The sequence below is a fragment of the Gracilinanus agilis genome, chromosome 2 (genome assembly GCF_016433145.1).
Source record: "Gracilinanus agilis isolate LMUSP501 chromosome 2, AgileGrace, whole genome shotgun sequence".
In the NCBI taxonomy this organism is placed as follows: domain Eukaryota; kingdom Metazoa; phylum Chordata; class Mammalia; order Didelphimorphia; family Didelphidae; genus Gracilinanus; species Gracilinanus agilis.
In genome coordinates this window covers 353078525-353101118 of record NC_058131.1, presented here as the reverse complement: position 1 = coordinate 353101118, position 22594 = coordinate 353078525, and the positions used below count along the sequence as shown (strand labels likewise).

Sequence of the window (22594 nt, the reverse complement as noted above, 5' to 3'; positions counted from 1 at the left end):
GTGAATTCTCAGTAGGTAGAAGGGTCCACATGAGGGATAAGGAATGGGGAGGGAGACAAGAGGAGGCAGAAAGCAAGATGGGAATTGTATTTCCTACTGGGATTAGGGGAAGGATGCAGGTGAGGGGCCTGAATGAGCTTGGGAGAAAGGTTGAGTCTAGACTTTAGAGGAAACAGGCCCAGAAATGAGTCTGAGAGAAAGGTTGATATAGAAAGGGGCTATGAGATAGCCCCTTCCAATCCCTATAGGGCATGGTAAAAGGACCTGGGCTTGGGGATCCTGGGTAAGGAGCCCGCCCTGTTCTTCCAGGCCCTTTGTGTGTGAGCTTTAGCTCAGTCTGGGCTGAGGAGTTGGGCCCGAGCCCAATGGCTGGGGGGTTGCCATGTTGGGGGAAGGGGGGAGTGGGCAAGTGCGTTTCCACCTCTTTATCCCCTCCCCCCTCGGTGGGGGTGGGGCGCGCACGCGGGGCACGGGTACCACAGCACGGGCCAGGTACTTTCTGAGCCAACCAGCCAATGGGGATCGAAGGGAACCGTATCCAAGAAACGGTATCCAAGGAACCGTCTCCATGGAAGCGCCATCGCACACCCCAGCGGCTCATTGACTAGGGTACCTCCTCAAACCCCAACCGTATGACCCAACCTGGCCTGGTCAGTTAAGGCCTGGCCCCCGGGTTCGAAACTTCGGGCCCCCATTCCTCAGGCCTTGCCGTCTCTACTCCAGTTCGTCAAGCTGCTCCCTCAAGGCAGGGTCAGATAAGGGATTTCTTGCGGAGGCCAGGGTCAGCGGACCCAGATTGGGAAAGGAGAGGAGTGGGAGCACTAAGAGGCCAGCGCTTCCTGCCTCCCCCGCTCCTTCCCTCCCTCTGAGGAAATGGCCCTGACTACGGGTTACCATGGCAACGCCCAGTGCACTGGCCCCACCGCGAGCTCCCCTCACCCCAACCCCTTTCTCTGCCTCCCCCCTCTCCCCCTGCACATCCTGCTGGCTCATTCTCCGAGACTACTCGGGTCCTCGCAGGAGCTCTGCTGAGACCCCGCCCCAAGGAGGTTCCCAACTGTCTTGGGCTAGGCTGGGTGCTTGCCAGCTCTTTCCCATTAGCCCCCTCCTCCCAAGAGGCGCTGCCTCCTCCTCTTCATTTTCTCCTAGGCCTGGAGAACAGGGGTGGGCGTGGAGGGGAGGGGCACTCAGCCTGCAGAGTCATTGAGCCTTTCCTCCTCCCCCCTCCCCTCCCCAGGGCTCTTTACACGTATGAGGACGATTCTGATGACCTCAAGTTAGCGGCGTCAGGAGGTAAGAATTCTCACCATTCCTCATTCCAGTCTTCTCCCCCTCCCTCCCCCCACTTCAGCTTTCTTTTGGCAGTTTTGTTCGTCTTCTCCCTAATTCTGGGTTCTTTTTCTTGGTTTTCCTCCAGGGAGGTAGTAATCATAAACTGGGGCCAGCTAAATCAAGCAGAGGGGTTGAAGAGAGTTGAGAGTGGGGGTGGGGAGGGGGTAGGAACCAAAGTAATTAGATGATAGAATCTAGGAGGATAGCAGGTCAGATGGGACCCAGGAATCCAGGGAGCTTGAAGAGGGCACACTCTTTTTATGGACTGTTTTTCCCAGTACCCAGAACAACTCTTTCAGAGAAGGGTTTGGATTTGGGGGACCCACTCATTTGCAAATAGTCATCCTGACCCACCACTCCTATTGTCCTCTGCTTGCCTCAGGGGGCGGCTTACAAGAGCTTTCAGGCCATTTTGAGAACCAGAAGGTGATGTACGGCTTTTGCAGTGTCAAGGACTCACAGGCTGCACTCCCCAAATATGTCCTCATCAACTGGGTATGTGATGGGCCAAGGGGATGGGATATGTGGGAAGACACTTCTGGCTTTAGAGTCAAGGGTCTGGTTCTGAGTTCTGCCCCTGCTACTTGTGTGTCTTCAAGTCACGTTCCAGTCTGGGCCTTTTTCATTATCTGGAAATGAGAGGGTTGGGTGGACTAGGTCATAGGATTTTAGGATTTAGAGCTGGAAAGGACTTTATAGATGATCTAGTTGAATGAGCATTCCTATTCTCCTGGGGTAGGGAAGGGCTGAGATCAGATCAGGAAAGTTCTTTAGGGTAGCTGGGAAGATGATGGACTAATTCTGTTTTTTATCAATTTATATATAATCCTGAATAACCTAAGCACTCCAAGCTTTGGACTTAACCTGATCATAGTCAGCCTTGAGGACAGTCCCCCTCATCATAATCCTTTAGTTCAAATTATCCTTTCCACCCCCACGACCCCCAGTTTATTCTGTGAAATTTTAGGAAATAGATCAAATATAGCTCATGTGTAATGTGTAGAAGACACCCCAGTTCTTATACAAGCACTCAATACAGTAATAATACACCTTGAATACAAAATAGCCTTTATAACATGCCTTAGAAAATGTAAAAAAATACAGAGGACTCACATTTGCCCCTCATCAATCAATCAATGCACCTTTCTTTTTTCTTTGAGTCTCATTCCACCCCAGAGTTCTGAGTCCTCTGACTCTTAGTGGTTTACATTCCTCTGTAAACATGAACTTGGTACTCCTAAGCTCCTTTCCCATTGGACCTTCACTGATGAGAAGTCAAAGTTTAGGTCTTTTGCTCCTTCATATCATGGTATCACTTCCTTGCTGGATATATATGATTCCATTTTCCCCTAGAGGGAAGAAAAAGGCTGGTAGCACCCTTCAATTTTCTGCTTCTGCTTTCAGTAGAAGGCAAGGTTCTGGCATCTCTCTGAAAGGCTGGTGCTTCTCAGGAATACTCCTCTAGCCAGAAGGCCAAACACTCTATCCATCACCCCTGAATACTCAAAAGTTGAGATTGGTGGGAGATAACCCTAAGGCTTGAGATGTCCAGAAACTACCCCTAAAAGGGTAGATTGCAGAACCTGGGGATCCAGGTACCCTCTACTCAGTTCCCCTCTTAGGTTTAAAACATGCATTGATTAGCAGCTTTGGGAGACACCACATAAAATGCTTAGTCCATTATAAATATCATGAGATTAATGACTCAGTAGTAAGCCCAAAGTGTACCTATTCCTGGGGCTCAGAGCCACTTTTAGCTCAGTTGCTCTGACCCCCAAAAAGAGGGGGAAAAGGGAAGAAAGAGTCCAGAAAGGACTAAGTGTTAAGGGAAAGGAAAGCTCTTTTCCTCTAGTTCTAGCAGGAAGGGTCATCACTAACCTGAATAAGTCTGAGGTAATAATTTCTTCCCCAAACAATGAGACACAAAATCCCAAACAAAGATTTACCAGCCTATAAACTCAGCAAATTGTTCTGAGTTGAAAGGCATAACTAGAATGCTTATCAAATTCATCGATGGCACAAAGCCAGGCTGGAGAACTAGGTAGTTAGAAGTCCAGAAGGTTCTAAAAACATGGCTAACACACTGGGTAATAAGAATCCAGGTCTAAAAAGAGCTCAGTTAGCCAGGCTGCACTGAATACATGAAATTTAATAAGGATAAAGGAAAAGAGGGGGCAGCTCGGTGGATTGAGAGCCAGGCCTAGAGATGGGAGGTCCTAGGTTCAAATCTGGACTCAGACACTTCCCAGATGTGTGATCCTGGGCCTGTGACCCCCATTGCCTACCTTTGCCACTCTTCTGCCTTGGAGCCAATACACAGTATTGACTCCAAGATGGAAGGTAAGGGTTTAAAATAATAATAATTAAAAAAAAAAGGATAAAGGAAAAGACACAGAATCTCGGACTTGGAAGAACTGTCACGTGCAGTCTAGTCCAAAGTGCCCATCATTGGTGGCCTAACATCTCAAACTCTCAATAAAAGACTCATAACTCTCAAACTCTGGGCTTGCATGAACTAGAGGCAATTTGAAGGGAGGGAGGAGGGAAAGGACTTCTCACTATCAATCAGTTGGTCAATTTTATTGTTGTTGAGTAGTGATCCTGTTGGAGGTTTTCTTGGCAAAAGATCCTGGATTGGTTTGCCACTTCTTTGTCCAGATCAATTTGTAGATGAAGAAATGAGGCAAAACAGTGTTTGTGGTTAAGTGACTTGCCCAGGGTCACACAGTTAGTGTTAGAGGTCACATTTGAACTCAGAAAGATGAGTCCTCCTGACTCCAGGCCCAGTACTGTATCCATTGAACTACCAGTAAGCATTTATTAAAGGCCTTCCATGTGCCAGGCACTGGACTAAGCTCTGAGGATACAAAAAAAGAGCAAAATGATAGTCCCTGCTCTCAAGTTGCTTACAGCCTAATGGAGGAGACAACAAGTAAACTAATAGACACAAAAGTGGAGAAGCAGTTAGTTGGCTCAGTGGATAGAGGGCCAGGCCTAGAGACAGGAGGTCCTGGGTTCAAATGTGACCATAGACATTAACTAGCTGTGTGACCCTGGACAAGTCACTTAACCCCCATTGCCTAGCCCTTACCACTCTTCTGCCTTGGAGCCAATACACAGGTAAAGGTTCTTAAAAATAAAATGCACATCAAGATATGTACAAGATAAAGTGGAGTAATTGGATTCTATCTCCTTTACTTGTTTTGCCACCATTCAGTTCCCTCTCAGAACCTCAGAATGTAGCCCATCTAGGTAAAGGGCCCATCTCCCCTGTAATCAATAGAGGTAATGCTATTAGATATGGTACCTTCTTTATTTTTTACCCCACAGACAGACTGAGGAAGCTCATAGTAATCAAGATACTATTCTTCCCTCAGAGGAAACCCATTTCTCTTCCCATGATCCTAATATTTTTATAGTGCCATCTTAAGGGTTGGACTCCTTGCAAGTTACATGTCTATTGTTTGTTAAAAAATGAATTTCAGGGCAGCTAGATAGTTTAGTGATTTGAGAGTCAGGCCTAGAGCCGGGAAGTCCTGGGTTCAAATTTGATCTCAGACACTTCCTCGCAGTATACCCCTGGGCAAGTCACTTAACCCCCATTACCTAGCCCTTACTACTCTTCTGCCTTGGAATGAATACTAAAAACTGCCTAGAGAGCAACTAGAAGAGGGAGGGTGATCTATATGGTGTGGAGAATGCAAATCATGCCATAATCTAGGGGCATTTAGCCCAGAGACAGCTGGCTTCAAGTATTGGGGGTGGAAGAAGACTCTCCCTTCCTCCTAGGAGCAGCTTAGTACATTTTGAAGAATACTGGATTTAGAGTTAGAGGGCCTAGGTTCAAATTCTGGCTCTGTTACTACCCTATGTGACCTCAGGTAAGTCACTAGTCTGTAAAAGGAGGAAGCTGATGATGGTCTCTTCCCTCTCTAAATCTGTGAGCCTTTGTTCCTTTTCCTGCCAGGACCAGAAAAGACTAGACTTCTTTTGCTGGGCCCCAAAGGGCAGAACCAAGAGTCAGAGGTAGAAATTGAAGAGACAGATTTCAGCCCAATATAAAGAATAAAGACTAACTTTCCTAATAGTTCTTGATTCACCTCTGGCTCTCCATGACCTCTTTTGGGATTTTCTTGGCAAGGACACTGGAATGGTTGGCCATTTCCTTCTCCAGCTCGTTTGACAGGTAAAGAGACTGAGGCAAACAGTGTGAAGTGACTTGCCAAGGATCACACAGCCAGGAAGTGTCTGCGCCTGGATTTGAACACAGGGAAAGTTGTTTTCTTGACTAGGACAGATGCTCTGAGCCCTATGGCACCACCTAGTTGCCCCTTTCCAACAAAGAATGGCCCAAAGTAGAGTGAATACTAGTGTTGATCTTTAAGAGAAGGCTGAGCGACCACTTATTGGGTACCTCATAGGAGGGGATTCTCAGTCAGGGAGACAGGAAGTGCCTTTTCTCTCATTTGTTTCCTGTTTTTCCTGAACATAGCTTCTTTGTACATTCTCCTTTGCTCGTTTTCTCCCTCATTTGACTGTAGGCCCCTTGATGGTAGGGACTATCTTTTTCCTTTTTTGAATCCTCACCATTTAGCATGGGACCTGGCATACAGTAGGCACACAGTAGGCACTTAATTAATGCTTAACTCTTTTTTTTTTTAAACCCTTAACTTCTGTATATTGGCTCCTAGGTAGAAGAGTGGTAAGGGTGGGCAATGGGGGTCAAGTGACTTGCCCAGGGTCACACAGCTGGGAAGTGTCTGATTTGAACCTAGGACCTCCCGTCTCTAGGCCTGACTCTCAATCCACTGAGCTACCCAGCTGCCCTTGCTTATTGACTCTTAATTAGATGGCCCTTTTCAGCTTTGAGATTTGGTGCTTCTGGGATTTCTGGGGAATGGAGAGTGGGGGCGGGCTAGAAATGAGGGCTTTGACCCTAGGCTGAGTCTTGAGCTCTCTGTTGCTTCTTCCAATTGAGTGGCTGGAAAGCTAGGTGTGAGCCCTTCTAGAAGCCCATTTATTGTGAGGGTTTGGTGGTTTGCTACTGAATCATCCCCTGTTTTTCTCTAATAGGTTGGTGAGGATGTGCCAGATGCCCGAAAGTGTGCCTGTGCCAGCCATGTGGCCAAGGTGGCTGAATTCTTTCAGGTGTGGACTTGGGAGTGAGAGGCAGGGAGGAAGGCTAGTAGGGTACCTGCCTCTGCATCACCCCTGGGCCAAGACCCCTCTGAAGGGAATCTGGTTTCTTTACAGGGTGTGGATGTGATCGTCAATGCCAGCAGTGTGGAGGACATAGATGCTGGTGCTATTGGACAGAGGCTTTCTAATGGCCTGGCTCGCCTCTCCAGCCCAGTGCTACACCGACTGCGACTGCGGGAGGATGAGAATGCTGAACCAGTGGTGAGCTGCTGTCTCCTATCCAACTTAGGCCCTGTCTAATCTAGCTTAGGCTCTGCCCACCCTGTCTAGCTCCTCACCTGCCTCTTCTCCTCCTCCTCCCTCCCCTCCCAGGGTACCACATACCAGAAGACAGATGCTGCTGTGGAAATGAAACGGCTTAATCGGGAGCAGTTCTGGGAGCAGGCCAAGGTAAGGGGTCCTGAGAGGTCCTGAGCAATGTCCAGTGACTGACCCAGCTCCTTCCTGGTCTCCTCTTCCCCATTCCTTATGTCTTTCCTGCCAGGACCAGGAGCCCCCACTCCTATCCCACATAGGCCTCTTTCTTTACTAGAATCTGGGGTTTCCTGTCCCCTATTGTCTAGGAGTCTCTACTCTCTCAGAAGACTGTGCTGGAACAATTGAGGTGGGGTGGGTACAGCAGCTCTCCCATATTTGAGGGATGATGATTTTAGGGGGAGAACCCTCCCTGAGGGTGACAGTTAAAGGGTGTGTGCTGTTTGGGGACCACAGAGAGAAGAGGAGTTGAGGAAGGAGGAGGAGAGGAAGAAGGCCTTGGATGAAAGGCTGAAGTTCGAACAGGAGCGGATGGAACAGGAACGCCTGGAACAGGAGGAGAGGGAAAAGCGATACCGGGAGAGGGAACAGCAGATTGAGGAGCACAGGTACCGTTCCTCTCCTTTTCATTCTTCAGTTGTCCATCCCCCACCCCCCAATTCCTCTACCTCTTTGCATCACTTCTTCCCTCCCCTGCACTTCCCATTGCTGACCCCATGAATTCTTCCCATGCCCTGTTCTTCTAACAAACCTAGAGTGTCTGTGGAGAAAGGCCCAGGCCCGAGTTGGATAAAGAACAATCCTTTTCCTAGTCATACATAAGGTCTCCGTGTTCCATTTCTGCCCTGTCCTTACTCCTACCCCTCCCTCAGTCATTTGCCATGCTGTGCTTTCAGGAGAAAACAGCAGACTTTGGAAGCTGAGGAAGCCAAACAGAGATTGAAGGAACAGTCGATCTTTGTAAGTTCTGGAGGTGGAGTGGGCTCCCCAGGAAGCAGAGTGGGCTCTGGGTGTTGTCAGGGCCCAGCAGGAAGCAGAGAAGCAACAGAGCCAGCCCTCCCTGGCAGGGTCAAGTCAGCATTATGATTGGGCTCGGTTCTTTGCCTGGCCATGTAGGAGCATCGAAGTATGATAACAGCTTTCCTTTCTCTATAACTTTAAATTGTACAAAGGCATTCCTTCCCGTATCCCAGAGAGCTAGGGGTATGCATTTTGTTATAGATAAGGAAACTGAGGCACAGGGAGTGGGAGTGACTTACTAAGGGATGAACTACTAAGGCAGAACCAGTACTTAAGCTTAGGTTCTCTGCTTCCAAGGCCACTGGTCTTTTCTCTAGTTCATAGTTCAGCTTTCCTTTTGGAGAAACAAGACTCACATGGGAAAAAATTGGTTTTCAGGGTGGGGAGAGAAAGGAGAGAGAGAGGGAAAGGGGTAGAAGGGGAGAGATAGAGAGAGAGAGAGAGAGAGATAGATAGAGAGAGAGAGAGAGAGAGAGAGAGAGAGAGAGAGAGAGAGAGAGAGAGAAAGAGAGAGGGAAAAGGGGAGAGAGGGAGAGAGAAAGACAGAGAGAGAGAGGGAAAGGGGGAGAGACAGGAAAGAGAGAGGGAGGGAGAGAGAATGAAAATGAATGATTATCTGGCTCTTGAATGGGCCACAGAGAGTATCAGTCTGGTGCTTGAGGAAAATTGTTCACCCACCTCTACCTGCCTCCCATAGCCCTCTCTCTGCACACACTGGAGTCCTAGAGCTTGTGGTGTTAGACCAAGTGTGAAATGATAAGGGTCTGAAAAAGGTTGCTGACAACTTGGAGAGGATGGGATGCTTTAGAAGAAGAGGGACAACACGTGGCTTGCAGAGAAGGGGAGGAGGCACCAGAGATAACTTGGGAACATTGAGCTTTTGGGGGCTGGAAGGACAGTAGGGCCTCTGATATAAAGGGAAAAGTTGTGGAAGAGCTGATTTGAGGGCACAAGAAAAGGCTGAACTAACCCTGTTGAGAACTGTTTGGGGGTGGAGTTCAGGGAAGATTAAAGGCCCCAGAACCTTATATTTTGGTTACCAGGGTGACCACCGTGAGGAGGAGGAAGAGGCACAGATGAAGAAGTCAGAATCAGAAGTGGAGGTGAGGGATCCTTGCTCTGAGTTGTGGCCTGAGGTCTGAGGTGGGGTGGGGTTGGGTTAAGGGGTAGGAAGCTCAAAGGAGCTCTCCCAAGGTCCATTGGAGTTCTAAATCTATGGCATTCCTTGTCTCTGGAAATTGGAGTCCACTGGACCAAAGACACTGGATCCCTTGGTCTTGGGAATGGGGTGTTGGTCCTGACTGGGTTTCCCTTGGGTCTCCAGGAGGCAGCTGCCATTATCGCACAGCGACCTGACAACCCCCGGGAATTCTTCAAGCAGCAAGAGCGAGTGGCTTCAGCTAGCAGCTGTGAAATGCCCACCCCTTTCAACCACAGGCCAGGTATCCTCACACTCTTGGTATCCCTGGCCTTCTGGCCAAGGGCCCTGTTAGGTCCTGGGGCTGTTGGGAGAAGCTCCTTTCACCTTGGCCCCTGGAGAGCTAACTGGGTAGGGGGAGTCCTGTGAGGATGTTCCTTAGTCTGGGCATCCTGGCCCTGGAGGCCTGCCTTCATGGGAGAAGGCACCAGTCACTGGGGGGGAGACGGAGGGCCACACATACAGCCAGCCAATCGGGAGCCCCTAACCTGGAACAAAACAGGAGTCAGGCAGGTGCTCTCCCTTCTAGAGCACTCAAAGGGAACAGGCTTCTGGTAAGAGACTAGGAAAATTCTTCCTCAGACAACAGCCAAGAATGGGTGTTCAGGGCTGCTCCAACCCCAACAGGCCCATCCCTAAGCTGAGAGGACATATAAAGTGGGATGCTTGTGGGAGGAGGGAGGTAGACAGAAGACTTGTTTCAGGTCTTGCTTAGGGCTTATACCTTCAGAACTTGGCCCAGCTGTTAGCATTGCCCAGAGACTCATCATGGAGGTGCTCTGGGATCAGCCCAGATCAGCTCTACCTATTTGGCCAGTGCTGAGGCTCTGACCTCTTCAGGGCAGCTGGGACTAGGATAGTGGGGAGGGGGGTGGTGGGGAAGACCTTGGCCTTTCCCACTGCCTAATGCCCTAGTCCGTGGCATTAGGTTGTACCCTTTAGTGATCTGATTGTCTGAAGTGGGCAGCCTTGGGCTTTGTGCCTACCTTGACTCCCGGCTGCCCCCTGGCACCACCTTCAATGTTGCCTGCCTGGCAGGGCTTGGGAATGAGCTGGCCGTGGTGTGCTGTGGCTGTCTCTCCAGAGGTGCTGCCCTGTGGGACTGCTGGCTTTCTGCTTCCCTTGCAAGGTGGGCTTAGGCTTGCTGGGGGCCTGGCTAGAGTAGCCCAGAGACCTGCACCTTGAGCTTCGAGGCTGTGCCACATTGTCAGGGCCATTCCCTAATCCTTGAAGCAGTGGGACCACTGCCAGGGCATCTGCCCTGGCACTAAGGGAGCTCTGCTTCCCACCCATTCTGCAGTTCACCCTGCTTTCCCCACCCTTCTGATGCCAGGGGCAGGGGGTAGATAAAGGTCAGGCCATTCAGGCATCTTCCATATTGCCTACTGTATGCCCAGCATTGGGCATAAAGGCATGTGTTTGGGGGTGGGGAAGTGGGGGAATAAATGTCCTTATACAACAAATATTCTTCTGTCTGGAGTTCTCACCTCCAGAAGCTCCCCTCAGGGGCCTGGCTTCATGGGCATCAGTTGGGCTGGGGTCCCCAATCATGCTTGACTCTTGTTGGCTGAGGAATCCTATGAATTCTGGGGGTAGGAGGTTGTACAGGTCTGCAAGTCCCCAGCCTGATACTTCTTCCACCTGCCTAATGTATGTTGCATGCCAGTCATCCTGCTCACCCCAGCCTTGTGACTCTGAGCAAGTCACCTAACCGCTCTGTGCCTCAGTTTCCTCATCTGTAAAATGAGGGAGTTGGACTCAGTAGCCTCTGAGGTCCCATCCAGCTCTGGATCTAAGATCCTATGACTCTTGTGATGTCAGGGACAGGGGGTTGGAATTGCTCTGTAGCTCTGGGCATCCTACCTAAGCTTGCCTGGTAGTGTTAGTATGCCCTGGGCTCTCTGCCCAAGGCAAGGGTGTGTTGGGCCCAAGTCTCCCCCACCCTCCAGGACCAAACAAGGAATCCATCCGATGGTTCCTGGAAGGCTTGGGGGAAGGGGCCTCTTCAGGGGAAGACTGACTCTTCTCTTTTGCTCTCTCTCTGTCTCGTCTGTCTTTGTCTTTTAGCAGGTCGTCCGTACTGTCCTTTCATAAAGGGACCGGACAGTGGGCCGTCTTCCTCTTCCTCCTCTTCCTCTTCCCCTCCTCGGACTCCCTTCCCCTATATCACCTGTCACCGCACCCCAAATCTTTCTTCCTCCTTCCCATGTAGGTAGCAGCTCCCACACCATGGTGGGGGGTGAGGAGGGCCCCTCATCCCAGCGCCCCCTCTCCCACCTAGCCCCCTGCCCTGCGCTCGATTCCCCCTTAGGGGCCACATCAGTGACTGACGGTTTATCCCCAGAGATGACACCACTGCCTGTCCCTCCCTAGGGGCAGGGATAGCTTCCACTGGCCCCACAGGGCTCACACAGCAATGGGCACCACTTGTTAGGTGCTCAAAATAAAGGTTTGGCAACACCAGGGATCTGCTGGCCACCTTGGTACTGGAGAAGAGGTGACAGACTTCCCTGCCCCAGCCCAGCTTCTTCCCGTCTCCAAGGAGGAGTCAGGAAGCCCCAGCTGGGGCAGGAGTCGAGAAGGCCCCCCCACCTGCTGCCCAGTGGGAGATGAGATGGAGTCGACCACCCAGGAGAGCCGCTCAGCCCAACCCTAGCCCCAGCCCCTGGCTCCATGGGGACCCCTCCTTGACAAGCCTCTGTTGTTTTTCCTCGCAGGCAGCCAGATGGACAGCCACAGGAGGGCTGCAACAGCAGCTGCCCGGAGCCCCTCCGATTCCAGCTCCGCCTCCACACCTGTGGCGGACCAGATTGAGCGGGCCCTGGATGAGGTGACATCCTCACAGCCACAGCCCCTCTCCCGAGGTGAAGGGGCTCAGGGTGGTTTGTGGTTGAGTTAGGGGGTGTTTGGTGGCATCATGCCTCCTCTTCCTTGACACACACACACACACACACACACACACACACACACACACACACACACACACGATCTNACACACACACACACACACACACACACACACACACACACACACACACACACACAGACGATCTAGACTGAGGTGTCTATGCCAAGACTGGCTGCACCCAACTCCTAAATGCTTGGTCCAGGAGCTTAGAGGGAGGAGGCGACTGATGCCTGTGATGGTTGAGCCCGAAGCAGTAGAGCCGGTCTTCCCTGCATCTCTTAACAAATTCTGGGGAATCCTTTCTCTTCTCAGTACAAACCAACAAAGCTCCCTAGATCTGAACTTTACAGACTTCCAGAGGATTCCTGGATAGATTTCAGGGAAGGGGTCTGTGCACTTGGATGAGAAAAACAAATTACATCTTTATTTTTACTCTAAATTGGTTTCTTCAATCCTTTACATTTTATTTTATGCATTTAAAAACATCATTCTGAGAAGTGGTCCATGGGCTTCACTGACGTCAAAAAAAAAAAAAAAGGATAAACAGCCCTGCTGTAGAGAAACTTAGGATGTCAGCTTTGGAACAATTGGAAGGGACCTAATCAATCATGTAGCACAGGAGAAGACTGAAGCACAAGGAGAGGGTCAGATGTCCAGTCTGTACTAGGTCAGATGTAACATTAGAGTCAGATCTAGGACCAAGGGATCTCGAAGCCTAGACCAGTGTCCTTCCCACTATAATCCACTTGATGCCTCTTATCTTTGAGGCGTTCCTTCTCTTTAGAAATGGCCTTGATGTTGTTTGGTCTGTGAGAAGTTTTTCTTCCATTGCCAGGGTGTTGGAGGTGGGCATCATGATCCCCTCCCCACCAGAGGCCCTTGAGTAGCATAGATCTAGAACTGAAGATATCCCAGAAGTCACCTGGTTTATCTCCCTTCTTTATTCATGAGAAAACAGAGAGGCAAGGACAGGGAGAGTAAGTAAATTGTCTAAGGACACACAAGTACTATCAGAGGCAGGATTTGAATTCTAGTTCTCTGACTCTCAAGCTAGGCTGTGTGAGAGTTTTAGTCTGCCGATTCCTCGGGAAAACCAGTGCAAGGCAAGATCATGTCCCCTCCCCAGCTAATCTCCTGGTTAGGATTATCTGGTCCCTTGGGAAGGACCCCTTCAAGTCAAGCCAAGCCAGCATGTCTGTATATAGGTGCTGCCTCTGTGCCAGGCACTGGGCTAAGCTCTGGGGTTATAAAGAGAAAGGAGAAAACCAAGCAGCCGAGACTTACTAAGAGATCACATAGGACAGTGATGAAAAAACTTTGAGACAGAGTGCCAGGCCTCTACCCCACCCCCCAGACTGAGTGCCGTGCCTACTCCCCCTCCCACCAAGTGCCAGGTGCACCCTACTCTGCCCTTATCCCCCCCTCCCACCCACATACACACACAGGGGAGGGAGAAAGTGCTCCCATTGGGCAGCTGGGTGGATGATGTGAAAAAATGTCATCAAGCTTGGTGGAGAAGGGGAGGAGAGTGGTTCTGCCCGAATCCCTCTGCCTTTCTAGTAATAAAGTGGGTGGGGTGAGGCAAGGGAGGGTGGCTTCATGCCTACAGAGAGTGCTCTGTGTGCCATCTTTGGCACCTGCACCATAGGTTCACCATCACTAACATAGGCTATCAGCAGCAGAATCAGGATTCAAACTGAGACCTTTTACCTCTGAGTTCAGTGGCCTTTCTGCTAATTGATTCATCTCCTTTAGTCCTGAGGGCTTGCTTAACCCTAGTTATTGTCAGTGGTGATATTTGGCTCTCAGGGACTCCTGTGATGAGCTTGGGGATGGGTGAGCACTGCTGTGTCCAAGGCCCACTCCAATGAATAACCTTTACCCTTGTCCTTTCTTATCCTTTATCCTCATAGAGCCCATTGTGGAGGCCTTGTTGGAGAATGAGCCTCCAGGAGAGACATCTGGGCCCCTGGAGGACTTGGTGTTTCTGGAGACCAAAGAGGAGGTGGTGGCTACAGTTACAGCAGCCCCAGCAGCTTCTGCTGAGAGCTTGGAGGAGCTAGAGCTGGCTGAGCCTGCTGGCCCTCCTGAACCGCCAGCTCAAGGGACCCTCATCGATTTGTGGCAGAGTGATGGGGTTGCCCCTCCTGAACCCGAATCCACAGAGTGGGAGCTTCAGGCCAATATGAGAGCTCCAACTCCACCCCAGGAAGGACCTGGGGCCATACCAGAAGAGTCTGATTTGGTATCGCCTCCAGAGCCTCCCCTACTGGGGGAGGGGGCTCCAGAGCCCTCCATACTGCCTGCTGACAACAGTGCCAACCTCCTGAACTTCGACGAGTTGCCTGAGCCTCCAGCCACCTTCTGTGACCCTGAGGATGGTGACCGTGAAGCCTCTGATATGGGTGGGATGGAGGGATCCCACCCTGGCTCTGAACAAGATGGCCTCGTGGCCCAGACCCTGCCCATGGACTTGGAGGAGCTGGAGCCAGAGCAGGAAGCTCACTTGCTAACCAATGGAGAAACTACCCAGAAGGAGGGGACACAGGTGGGGCATCTGAAAGAGGCCTTCTGGAACTTGATCTTGGGGAGGAAGGAAGGAGGGGAGCAAACAGTCAGGGCTTTAGTGTTGGGATAGGTTCTAGGTTCTTTCAATTCCTCCTCTCAATGCCCTTTCCCTCCTGGATCCATCATCATCCTCCCCCATATCAGTCATGATGTGTCCCTCCTAGGGCCCTATTGGCCCCTCCATTGTCTCTTCCTTATTCCAGAACTCTGGTTTCTGAGCTTTTTCTCTCCCTCCTCCCCAGGTATATCAGTGCCTCTGATACCCCCTCCTCCTTCTCACCCCTCCATCTATATCAGCACATCTTCATCCCATTCCCTTCATCTCTTCCCTCTCCTGAAGGCTGTAGCTCAGAGTCGGGGTCAATTACAAGAGGAGACCAAACTCTGTGACCAAGAAGGGCAGTGGAGGGCTAGGAAGTAGGCAGGACTCCATAGAGCTGCTCTGTCTTTGTCCTGCCCAGGACCCAAATAAGGAAACTGCATTTCCCTGGCATCCCATGATGGCATCAGAGATTTCCTGTCTGGTTGCTGGGGTTCAGAGCCTAATGGGTCCTTCCCTTCACACTTCTCCTGCCTCAGCTTACCTACACATCTTGGGGGAAAAGGTTGAGTTTGATGACCTTGCATTTTCTCCCCGCAGGCCAGTGAGGGATATTTCAGCCAATCACAGGATGAGGAGTTTGCCCAGTCAGAAGATCTATCTGCTAAAGCCCCACCTCCTGTATTTTACAACAAACCCCCTGGTAAGGACTTGGGTGACGTGCAGGGATTCCTAATTATGAATCTGGGAACCTGGGCTCCGGGATGTGAGGCCTTTCAATAGGATCAAGGTGGTTACCTGTATAGACATCATAGGATTTATTGTTGTGGGTCCCCCCTCCCCAATTTTTATATATGAAGAAACCGAAGCTCAGATTCTGGGTGTGACCCAGTTCTTTGTTTAAAAAGAAAAGGATGTCATAGGCCAGGATAAATTTGTGGGTGATCTCTGTGGATTCTCTTCCTTAGCAAGGTCTGAGCTGGTTCTTCAGGAGAGAAGATTCTTGTGGATGGGTGCCAAATTTAGAAGGAACCTGCGTTTATGGGGTTGGGGGGTGGGGAAAGAGGAGTGCCATTGTTTAGAATTTTTCACAAAATTGATATTAGTAAGACAGTTGGATTTGAACCCAGAGGACAGGAATTCAAATCTCAACTCTGCCATGTACTGCCTAGTGATCCTTGGGCAAGCAAAGTATGTTCTTTTTATAGATCTCAGTTTCTTCCTCTGTAAAGTGAGGGATTTGGACTTGATCTCTATGATCCTATGAAGTTCATAGCCAGGGTGGAGAGATGGGGAGGAGGGAAGAGGGCCCAGCTCTTTTGCTTGACTCCTGAATATGTTCTTATGCCCTTCCACCAGAGATTGACATTACCTGTTGGGATGCGGACCCTGTGCCTGAGGAAGAGGAGGCCTTTGGAGGCAGTGTCTAGCCCTTAGGCTGGGTCTCTCCAGGCAGACACCATGTGAAGGCCGCCCACTCTCTGGGCTCCATGCCAGCTGGCCCGTCGCGCCTGCGCCCGAAGCATTTCCACCTGGTCGGTGGTGACTCTGGACTCCTGGCCCCTGTCCCGGAACGGGGCCACCTCCCCATCCCTCTGTCCTGCCCGTGGGGGGGGGCCAGACTTTTATAGCTTTTCTCCCTTTTTTAAAAAGTTGATAGGAAAAGTGTACAGTTGACTGGTTTTCCTCTCTGTTGGTAGTGAGATGCTGTTCCGCACCCCCCCCCCCTCGATACCCCTTGGGGTTGAGGAGGTAGATCTCTGTACCCTCCTTCAGCTCTCTTGGCCTGTATCAGAGGCCCAAGACCCCAGGCCTGGACCAGCCCTCTCTGGGGTTGCTTTCAGGCTCCAGGGAGAATGGTTCTTCTTATACACATCCTTTTCCTAGTTTTTGTTTTGTTTTGTTTTGTTTCTTGAAAATATCACTCACTGCATTTTCTGTCCAGGGCTTGGATAATTTGCACGAATTTAAAAACATGGCAATAAATGGCTCCGTGGGCTCTGGTTCCATGGGACCCCCTCCCCCCCAGGAGTAACCCAGTGGGGGTAGGCCAAGGTGGAGCCCTCTTGGGCCAACATAGGGTAGGGTGACAGTACAGAGAGTTCCCCTATCCCTGTAGTGGCTCCTGAGTGAATGGGAGTGGGTCTCTACCATCTGCCATCTTCCCCTGGCCCTGACCCTTTAGCCTTCTCTAATGTTGCCCTCCTGCTGGGCAGGTCCCGGGCCGGAGGCCTCTATATGGCCCCACTTGGGCCATGGGAGGGGCCTAGGTAGTAGGGCTGTTGGGGTATCCCCCCAGGAACCAGCCCCTTCCCCCAAACTGCCCTCCTCTTGTCGCTTGGTATCCTTTTTCACGTTTAGTAACTGTTTTTGGAAAGCACAAACTTCTGTAATGGCGTGTGCTCATGTCTGTTAATAAAGAAATCCAGATCCAGGCCCTGGCTCTGGACTTCCTAGGGGCCGGGAGGGCAGTCATAATATGTCTTCCCTATCCTTCCCCTTCCCCTTTTCCCTGGACTTCTTCATCCCCCCAGTAGGTACGACTGGTTGAGGAGCAGGGGGTGGGGCAGCTTCTGCTGGGCAGGGACAAAGCCTTGGGCAAAAGGAGAGCCTGGAGAGAAGGCAATTTATACGGGGAGGAACTAAAGCACCTTTTTTGCATTAGCCCTTGTAACATAAGATCATTGTATTTAAAGTAGGCAGGACATAAAGGATCATAGGATCACAGATCTAGACTGGGAAGGGGCCTCAGGCTTGAGTAGTCCCAAACTCATTTTCCTGGACAGGAACCTTCTCTGAGTCAAATGACTTATTCAAGGTCACAAAGGTTGTAAAGAGCTGAAGTGAAAGTTAAGCCACTTTCTACGACATCCTGTGTTCTTTCTGCCATGATAGTTTTAAATATTAACCTCAAAGTAGGACCTTTTGCCTGAGCTGTGAAGGGAAAAAGGAAGGGCACTCACTGGCCCAAAGTGTGGATTAAATATAGTGCACTATGAGGACATACTGGACTCTCCTCTCTGTCTTGCAGTCCTTATGTGGAGTGGACAATTCTCAAGTCAGGTCTACCTTCTCCTGCAGAGATTGGAAAGGAACTGTGTTAGGGAGGACTTGCCAGCAGCAGCTCTTTAAAGCCTTTTGATGCCTTTTAACCACCAGCTAGAGGACTGAATAATTGTGTCTAGAATGGAGAATAGAATTGAGGGTTTTAGAGCTAGAGAACATCTAGTCAACATTTTACATAGGAGGAAACTGAGGCATAGAGAATGGCTTGTTCAAGGTCACAGGTAGCAAGTAGCAGGGTCTGGCCTTAAATTATCTTCGGTCTGTAAATCTGGTATTTTCCCACTATACCATGATGTTTTGAAGATATGTCTCATTTATTAGCTTATGTGACTGTGGGCAGCACCCTTCCCCATTTCTAAAATAAGGCTGCCAGTCCTTAAATTCTATCCATCATGGCAGGTGGTGATCATTTTACTTGTAGGAATTTAGACTTCAGAAAGCACCTGGGAAAGGCCCCTGCCCAATTATCTTCACCCCCAGGGAAAGCCTGGTTACTAGGAATGAACCCAAGCTCTTCAGGTTTCCTGAATTTTATTCTTTGGGGCCCAGTCAATGAGTCGGTGCCATCAATTGCTAAGGGCCCTGGAATGGGAGCTACAGACTGAGGGGTTCAAATCTTGGCCCTGCTACTCACTAGTGATATGACCTTGGGCAGCCACTTGCCTAATCTGGGCCTCAGTTTCCCTCAGTAGGGAAAGAAAATATTTTACAGATGTAAACAAGGATTCAAAGGATCCTTTTCTGGTTCTCATTTCTGTGATCTAGACCTACCATGCTCCTCATCTGGAAAGAGCCCCAGAGAGGGGAGGAGACTTTCCTCAGGCCCTACCAGGTGCAGGTGGCAGAACCCAGGATTTGCAAATACAAATCTCTTTCCATTCCACTTTAGCGTCCTGTGAGGCCTCCCGAATTGGGAAGTGGAACTGGCCGAGCTGAGGGTGCACAATGCTGGGAGGAGGGACCCTCCCCCCCCCCCCATCCCCTCTCTAGCGTGCAAGCAGCAGGCTCTCCCTCCCGATGTACCAAAGCCGATCACACACCTTTATTATCCTCAAAATGTAACAAACAGGGTAAGAAATAGCCCCGAGTCCCAGGGAAGCGTTTTTTGTTGTTTTTAAAAACCCCCGAGGCCTAAGAAAGTCTGAAGGGCCTGCCCTCGGGGAAAGAGAAAGAGAAGAAGGCGTGGGACGGGGCAGGGAGCGGGGCAGCGTTGGCTCCGGTCGGGGCGCTCAGCCCCCAGGGTGGGGCCAGGGGGGGTGGGCAGGGGCTCGGGCCGCCCCCTCTATACGGCTGTAGTCCTCCCAAACAAGGGGATGGAGACGGGCAGGCGCCAGGCTCCGTGCTCCAGAGGGTCGCGGTTACTCAGCTCCGAGTCGGTCCAGCTGGGGAAGACGCGGCGGGAGCGCTCGGCCTGCAGGTAGAGGGCTGGGCAGGGAGGGCCGGGCCGCGGGGCGCTGGGCAGGTGCAGCGCGGAGGAGTAGCCTCGGTCCAGGAAGAGGGGCTTGTAGTTGGGTGGCTGCTCCTGCTTCTCGGAGCTGTCGCGGCTCAGGAAGGGCGTCACGATCTTGCGGTAGAGGCCGCGCGTGTCGGTGAGCACCTCGCTGTAGGGCGGCGGCGGCTCGGCCATCAGCACCGCCTCCTCGTAGCACGGGGGCTTGGAGAGGTCCGATTCGGCTGCGAGAAGCCCATGGCCAGTGGTCAGTCAGGCTCGGGCCCTGGGGACTCGTTTCCCTCCCTGGGTCCCCACCGTATGCACCCTCTTCTCCCCATCTTTTCCGGAAGCCTCCGACCTCCCTTCTGGGCCCCCCAAGCACTTCCTTCCCCCGACCCCCAGCCCCCAAGGCTGACCCAGGTGCCCGTTCCAGGCCTGCCTTTCCCCCCTCCTCTTAACCCCCACCCCAGCCCCCTCCCAGGGCTGTGCGGTCCCATCCCCTCTTTCTGGCCGCCGCCCGCTCGGGGCGCCCACCTTGGCGCGGGTAGCTCCAGGGCCGGGGCGGCACCAAGACGTGAGGCGGGTGCGGATGAGGGTGCGGGTGCGGGTGGGAGTGCGAGTGGGGCGGATGCGGGTGATGGTGGCCTGGGTGGGGCTGGTGCTGTGGTGGGGCCGAGTGATGCAGGGCATGGGGATGGCCGGGGGCCTCCAGACGGACTCGGGCCTGCGGGGCCAATCCGGGGGCCAGCCCCAGCCCGGGGGGGCTCCCGGCCAGGCTGCCCTCCAGCTCTAAGGGCTCCAGGGGTTCCAGGGGCTCCAGCTCCAGGGCGCGCAGGTTCTGCTCTCGCAGTCGCTCCTCGTGGCGCCGCTTGAGGCGGCGGCGGAGGAAGCTACAGAAGCAGCAGAGTAGGACTACGAGCCCCCAGATGAGCCAGAAGCCGGCAAAGCAGGTGAGGAAAGTGTAGGTGCCCTGGGACATCACCATCTTGGCGGCGGCGGGCGGAAGGCTGGGCTGGAGGAGGGGCGGCCCGGGCTCAGTGGGCGCCCCGGGCCCGAGCCATGGAGTCACTCAGCAGCCCGCTCACTCCCCTTCGAACATCGCTGGCCTGGGGCGGGGGCCGAAGGCCGGAGCAGGGACCCCTTAGGGGTCAGCCGCTCTGAGCTGAGCCGTGGGCCTCGCTGTCCGTAGAGCGCTGACCGTGGCCTGGGGCTGCCCACGTCTGGCGGGGATGAGCGGGCGCGGGAGGCAGCGGCTGGTCGCCCAGAGTCTGCCCCGACTCATTCCCATTGCTCCCGCAGGCCCCGCGGCGTGGGCACCTACTCAGCCACAGACGGGCTGGATCTGTGAGGGGCAGAGCAGAGCGTAGGGAGGATGGTCAGCTCCCGTCTGGGCTTGCCCCTTCCCTCTCTCTTCACCTTATTTCCCTCCCTTCTGTCTCCTCTTTGCCTGGCCCCCTCCTTTTCTGCCTCCTCCTCCCTGTCTCCTTTGCCTGCCTTCCTCTCCCCCCCCCCCCCCTTTCCTTTTCTGTCTCTCTTCTTCGTTGCCTGGGTCAGAGGGTTCGTACTCACTCCACCTCTCAGGGCAGACACTCTCTGCTCTGATCCCTCCCTCCTTTATGCTGCTTCCTGCTCCCCCAATCCCTTAGGACATCAGCATGTGCCTTGTGCTTGGACTGAGAGGACCAGTAGGACGAGAGTTTTACCCTAGCAACTTGGGCACTGGATAGGGAGGTACAGTTCTCGGGTGGGAATGAGGGGAGACATCACTGCTGGACTGAAGACAGGAATGGGGGAAGCACTGCAGCAATTTGAGGAACTCGATTTAGGGTGGGATCTGCAAGAAACCCAGAGCCCAGACCAGAACCAGTATCCCTGAACTAGCTGGGTGGTCTGCAGGAAGTGGAAGGAGGGGCTAAACTGTACTAGAAGAGGCTGGGGGGAGGAGCCGACAAAGTAGGTGGGGGAGGGAAGCCTGGAAAAGGGACATATCCGAGGCAAGACAGGCAGGAGGCCCAGCTGCCCTCCAACCCTTAATGAGCATTTATCTGTTGTTTTCTTTAGCTTTTGTCACACCTGTGATTTAAGGGAAAAAGTTATTTTTGACCTTAAGGTATTTCGAGGGATTGGGGTGGTTTTAAAAGAACGGCAAAATAATCTTCCTACTGAATTAATCTGACCACTGATACTTTCATTCATTCATTCACTTCTGCTCCGAAGGTTTTTTGTGACCCTATTACTTACACTAAAGGCTTAAAAAAACTCCTTAGTTGGGTATTACAGGTCTTCCATACTCTGGATCCTTCCCCCTTACCTTTCCAGTCTTATTTCGCTGTATTATTCTACTTGGTATTCCAGCCAAACTAGACTCCTTAGCTGTTTCCCAATCTCATCCTGGCCTTTCTGACCACCATCCATTTTTAGTAGCCTTCATCTTTGCCGGTTGAAATTCTTAGTTCAAGCTCCATCTCCTCCTTCTCCTCCCCCAAAGGCTTTCCTATTTCTCTAGTCCCTGCCCCTCTCCTCCCTCCTCAAATTTTCCTAGAGCATCTTGCCTAGATCTTTCCTCCACCCCACCACATTCTAGCTTGTAGCATTCATTTGTGTACATGGCAGACCCCACCTCCCAACTTCCTCCCCTTTTAATCATAAACTCCAGAACATCAGGGTCTCTGTTGCTTTTTCAGCTTTGCCCCCCAACCTGAAAACCAGACCTTGCTTAAGGCAGGTGTTTAATAAATATTCCTGGAATTTTAACTGAAGGCAGAAAGTGGAATTGTGGAGAGAGGAAAAGAAGGGATGGAGAGAGGGCCAGTGTTGGCGGTCAGGAAGGATGGAAGATGGAGAGGGCTGGTAAGGGGGTAAAGGCATATGTGAGGAAGAGACAGCTATAGGAGAAGAGAGATGGTGCTGGCAGTGGGAGGACAGCTGTGAGCAGAGGAAGTGAAGGTGTCACTTCCTGGCTTCCAGGTTAGAGCTTAAGCCTTTACTGATTTCCTTCTCCCAATCCTCCATCCCGGAAACAAGCCAGTCTCCATCTTCAGATGCTCCCCCTAGACCAGCGTTCCCCAGTGGCGCAGGCTGGCTGATGATGTCACTGGAGACACTAGCGTCACGGAGGCTTCCCCCAGTCGGCACACGTTCGGGTTCCCCGGGTCATTCCCCAAGTATGCGCGGGAGGAGGGTGCTAGGACCCAGGTGGAAGCCCGGGTCATTCCACTGAGATCCTAGGACTGCAACAGGGCGAAGCTTGGGGTCGGCTAGAAAAGTTAAAGGCTCCGACCAGCTTAGGGAGGGAACTCCAAACTTCCCTTAACCGTGAATTTTAAATCCTCTCTCCAGGGAGCTGTCCAAGCCTTGGCAGGAAACGACTGAGAAATAGCTCCCCAGCGCCCATCAGTCCGCCTTTCCTGTCCCTGCCCCAGTCACCCCACTCCCTGAGGCATGATCCTCGGCTTGGCCCTTGCGAGTCTCTTGCTCTCAAGAAGTTCACCTATTTTCCCTTCCTAGTCCTCCATCTGAGGGCTTCACTAGGCAAAAGCCTAGTAGGTTCCAGGGGCCTTCTGGCACCCGGGAAGC

At 52.0% G+C, this 22594-nt stretch overlaps 2 protein-coding genes across 2 annotated transcripts; one reads left to right on the top strand and one right to left on the bottom strand.

Annotated features, from left to right (window-relative positions):
- Positions 1 to 1242: 1242 nt before the first annotated feature.
- Positions 1243 to 16981, top strand: DBN1 (drebrin 1). The gene is made up of 13 exons (XM_044661625.1): positions 1243 to 1293; positions 1715 to 1827; positions 6406 to 6480; positions 6586 to 6732; positions 6844 to 6921; positions 7243 to 7394; positions 7683 to 7746; positions 8850 to 8909; positions 9131 to 9248; positions 11722 to 11868; positions 13826 to 14460; positions 15121 to 15223; positions 15880 to 16981. The coding sequence occupies exons 2-13, from the start codon at positions 1762 to 1764 to the stop codon at positions 15948 to 15950; spliced, it is 1716 nt and encodes a 571-aa protein (XP_044517560.1). The 5' UTR covers positions 1243 to 1293; positions 1715 to 1761; the 3' UTR covers positions 15951 to 16981.
- A 1627-nt stretch (positions 16982 to 18608) lies between these two features.
- Positions 18609 to 20003, bottom strand: PRR7 (proline rich 7, synaptic). Its single transcript, XM_044661623.1, has 2 exons — positions 19553 to 20003; positions 18609 to 19260 (listed from the first exon to the last, which is right to left on the bottom strand). The coding sequence occupies exons 1-2, from the start codon at positions 20001 to 20003 to the stop codon at positions 18869 to 18871; spliced, it is 843 nt and encodes a 280-aa protein (XP_044517558.1). The 3' UTR covers positions 18609 to 18868.
- Positions 20004 to 22594: the final 2591 nt, after the last annotated feature.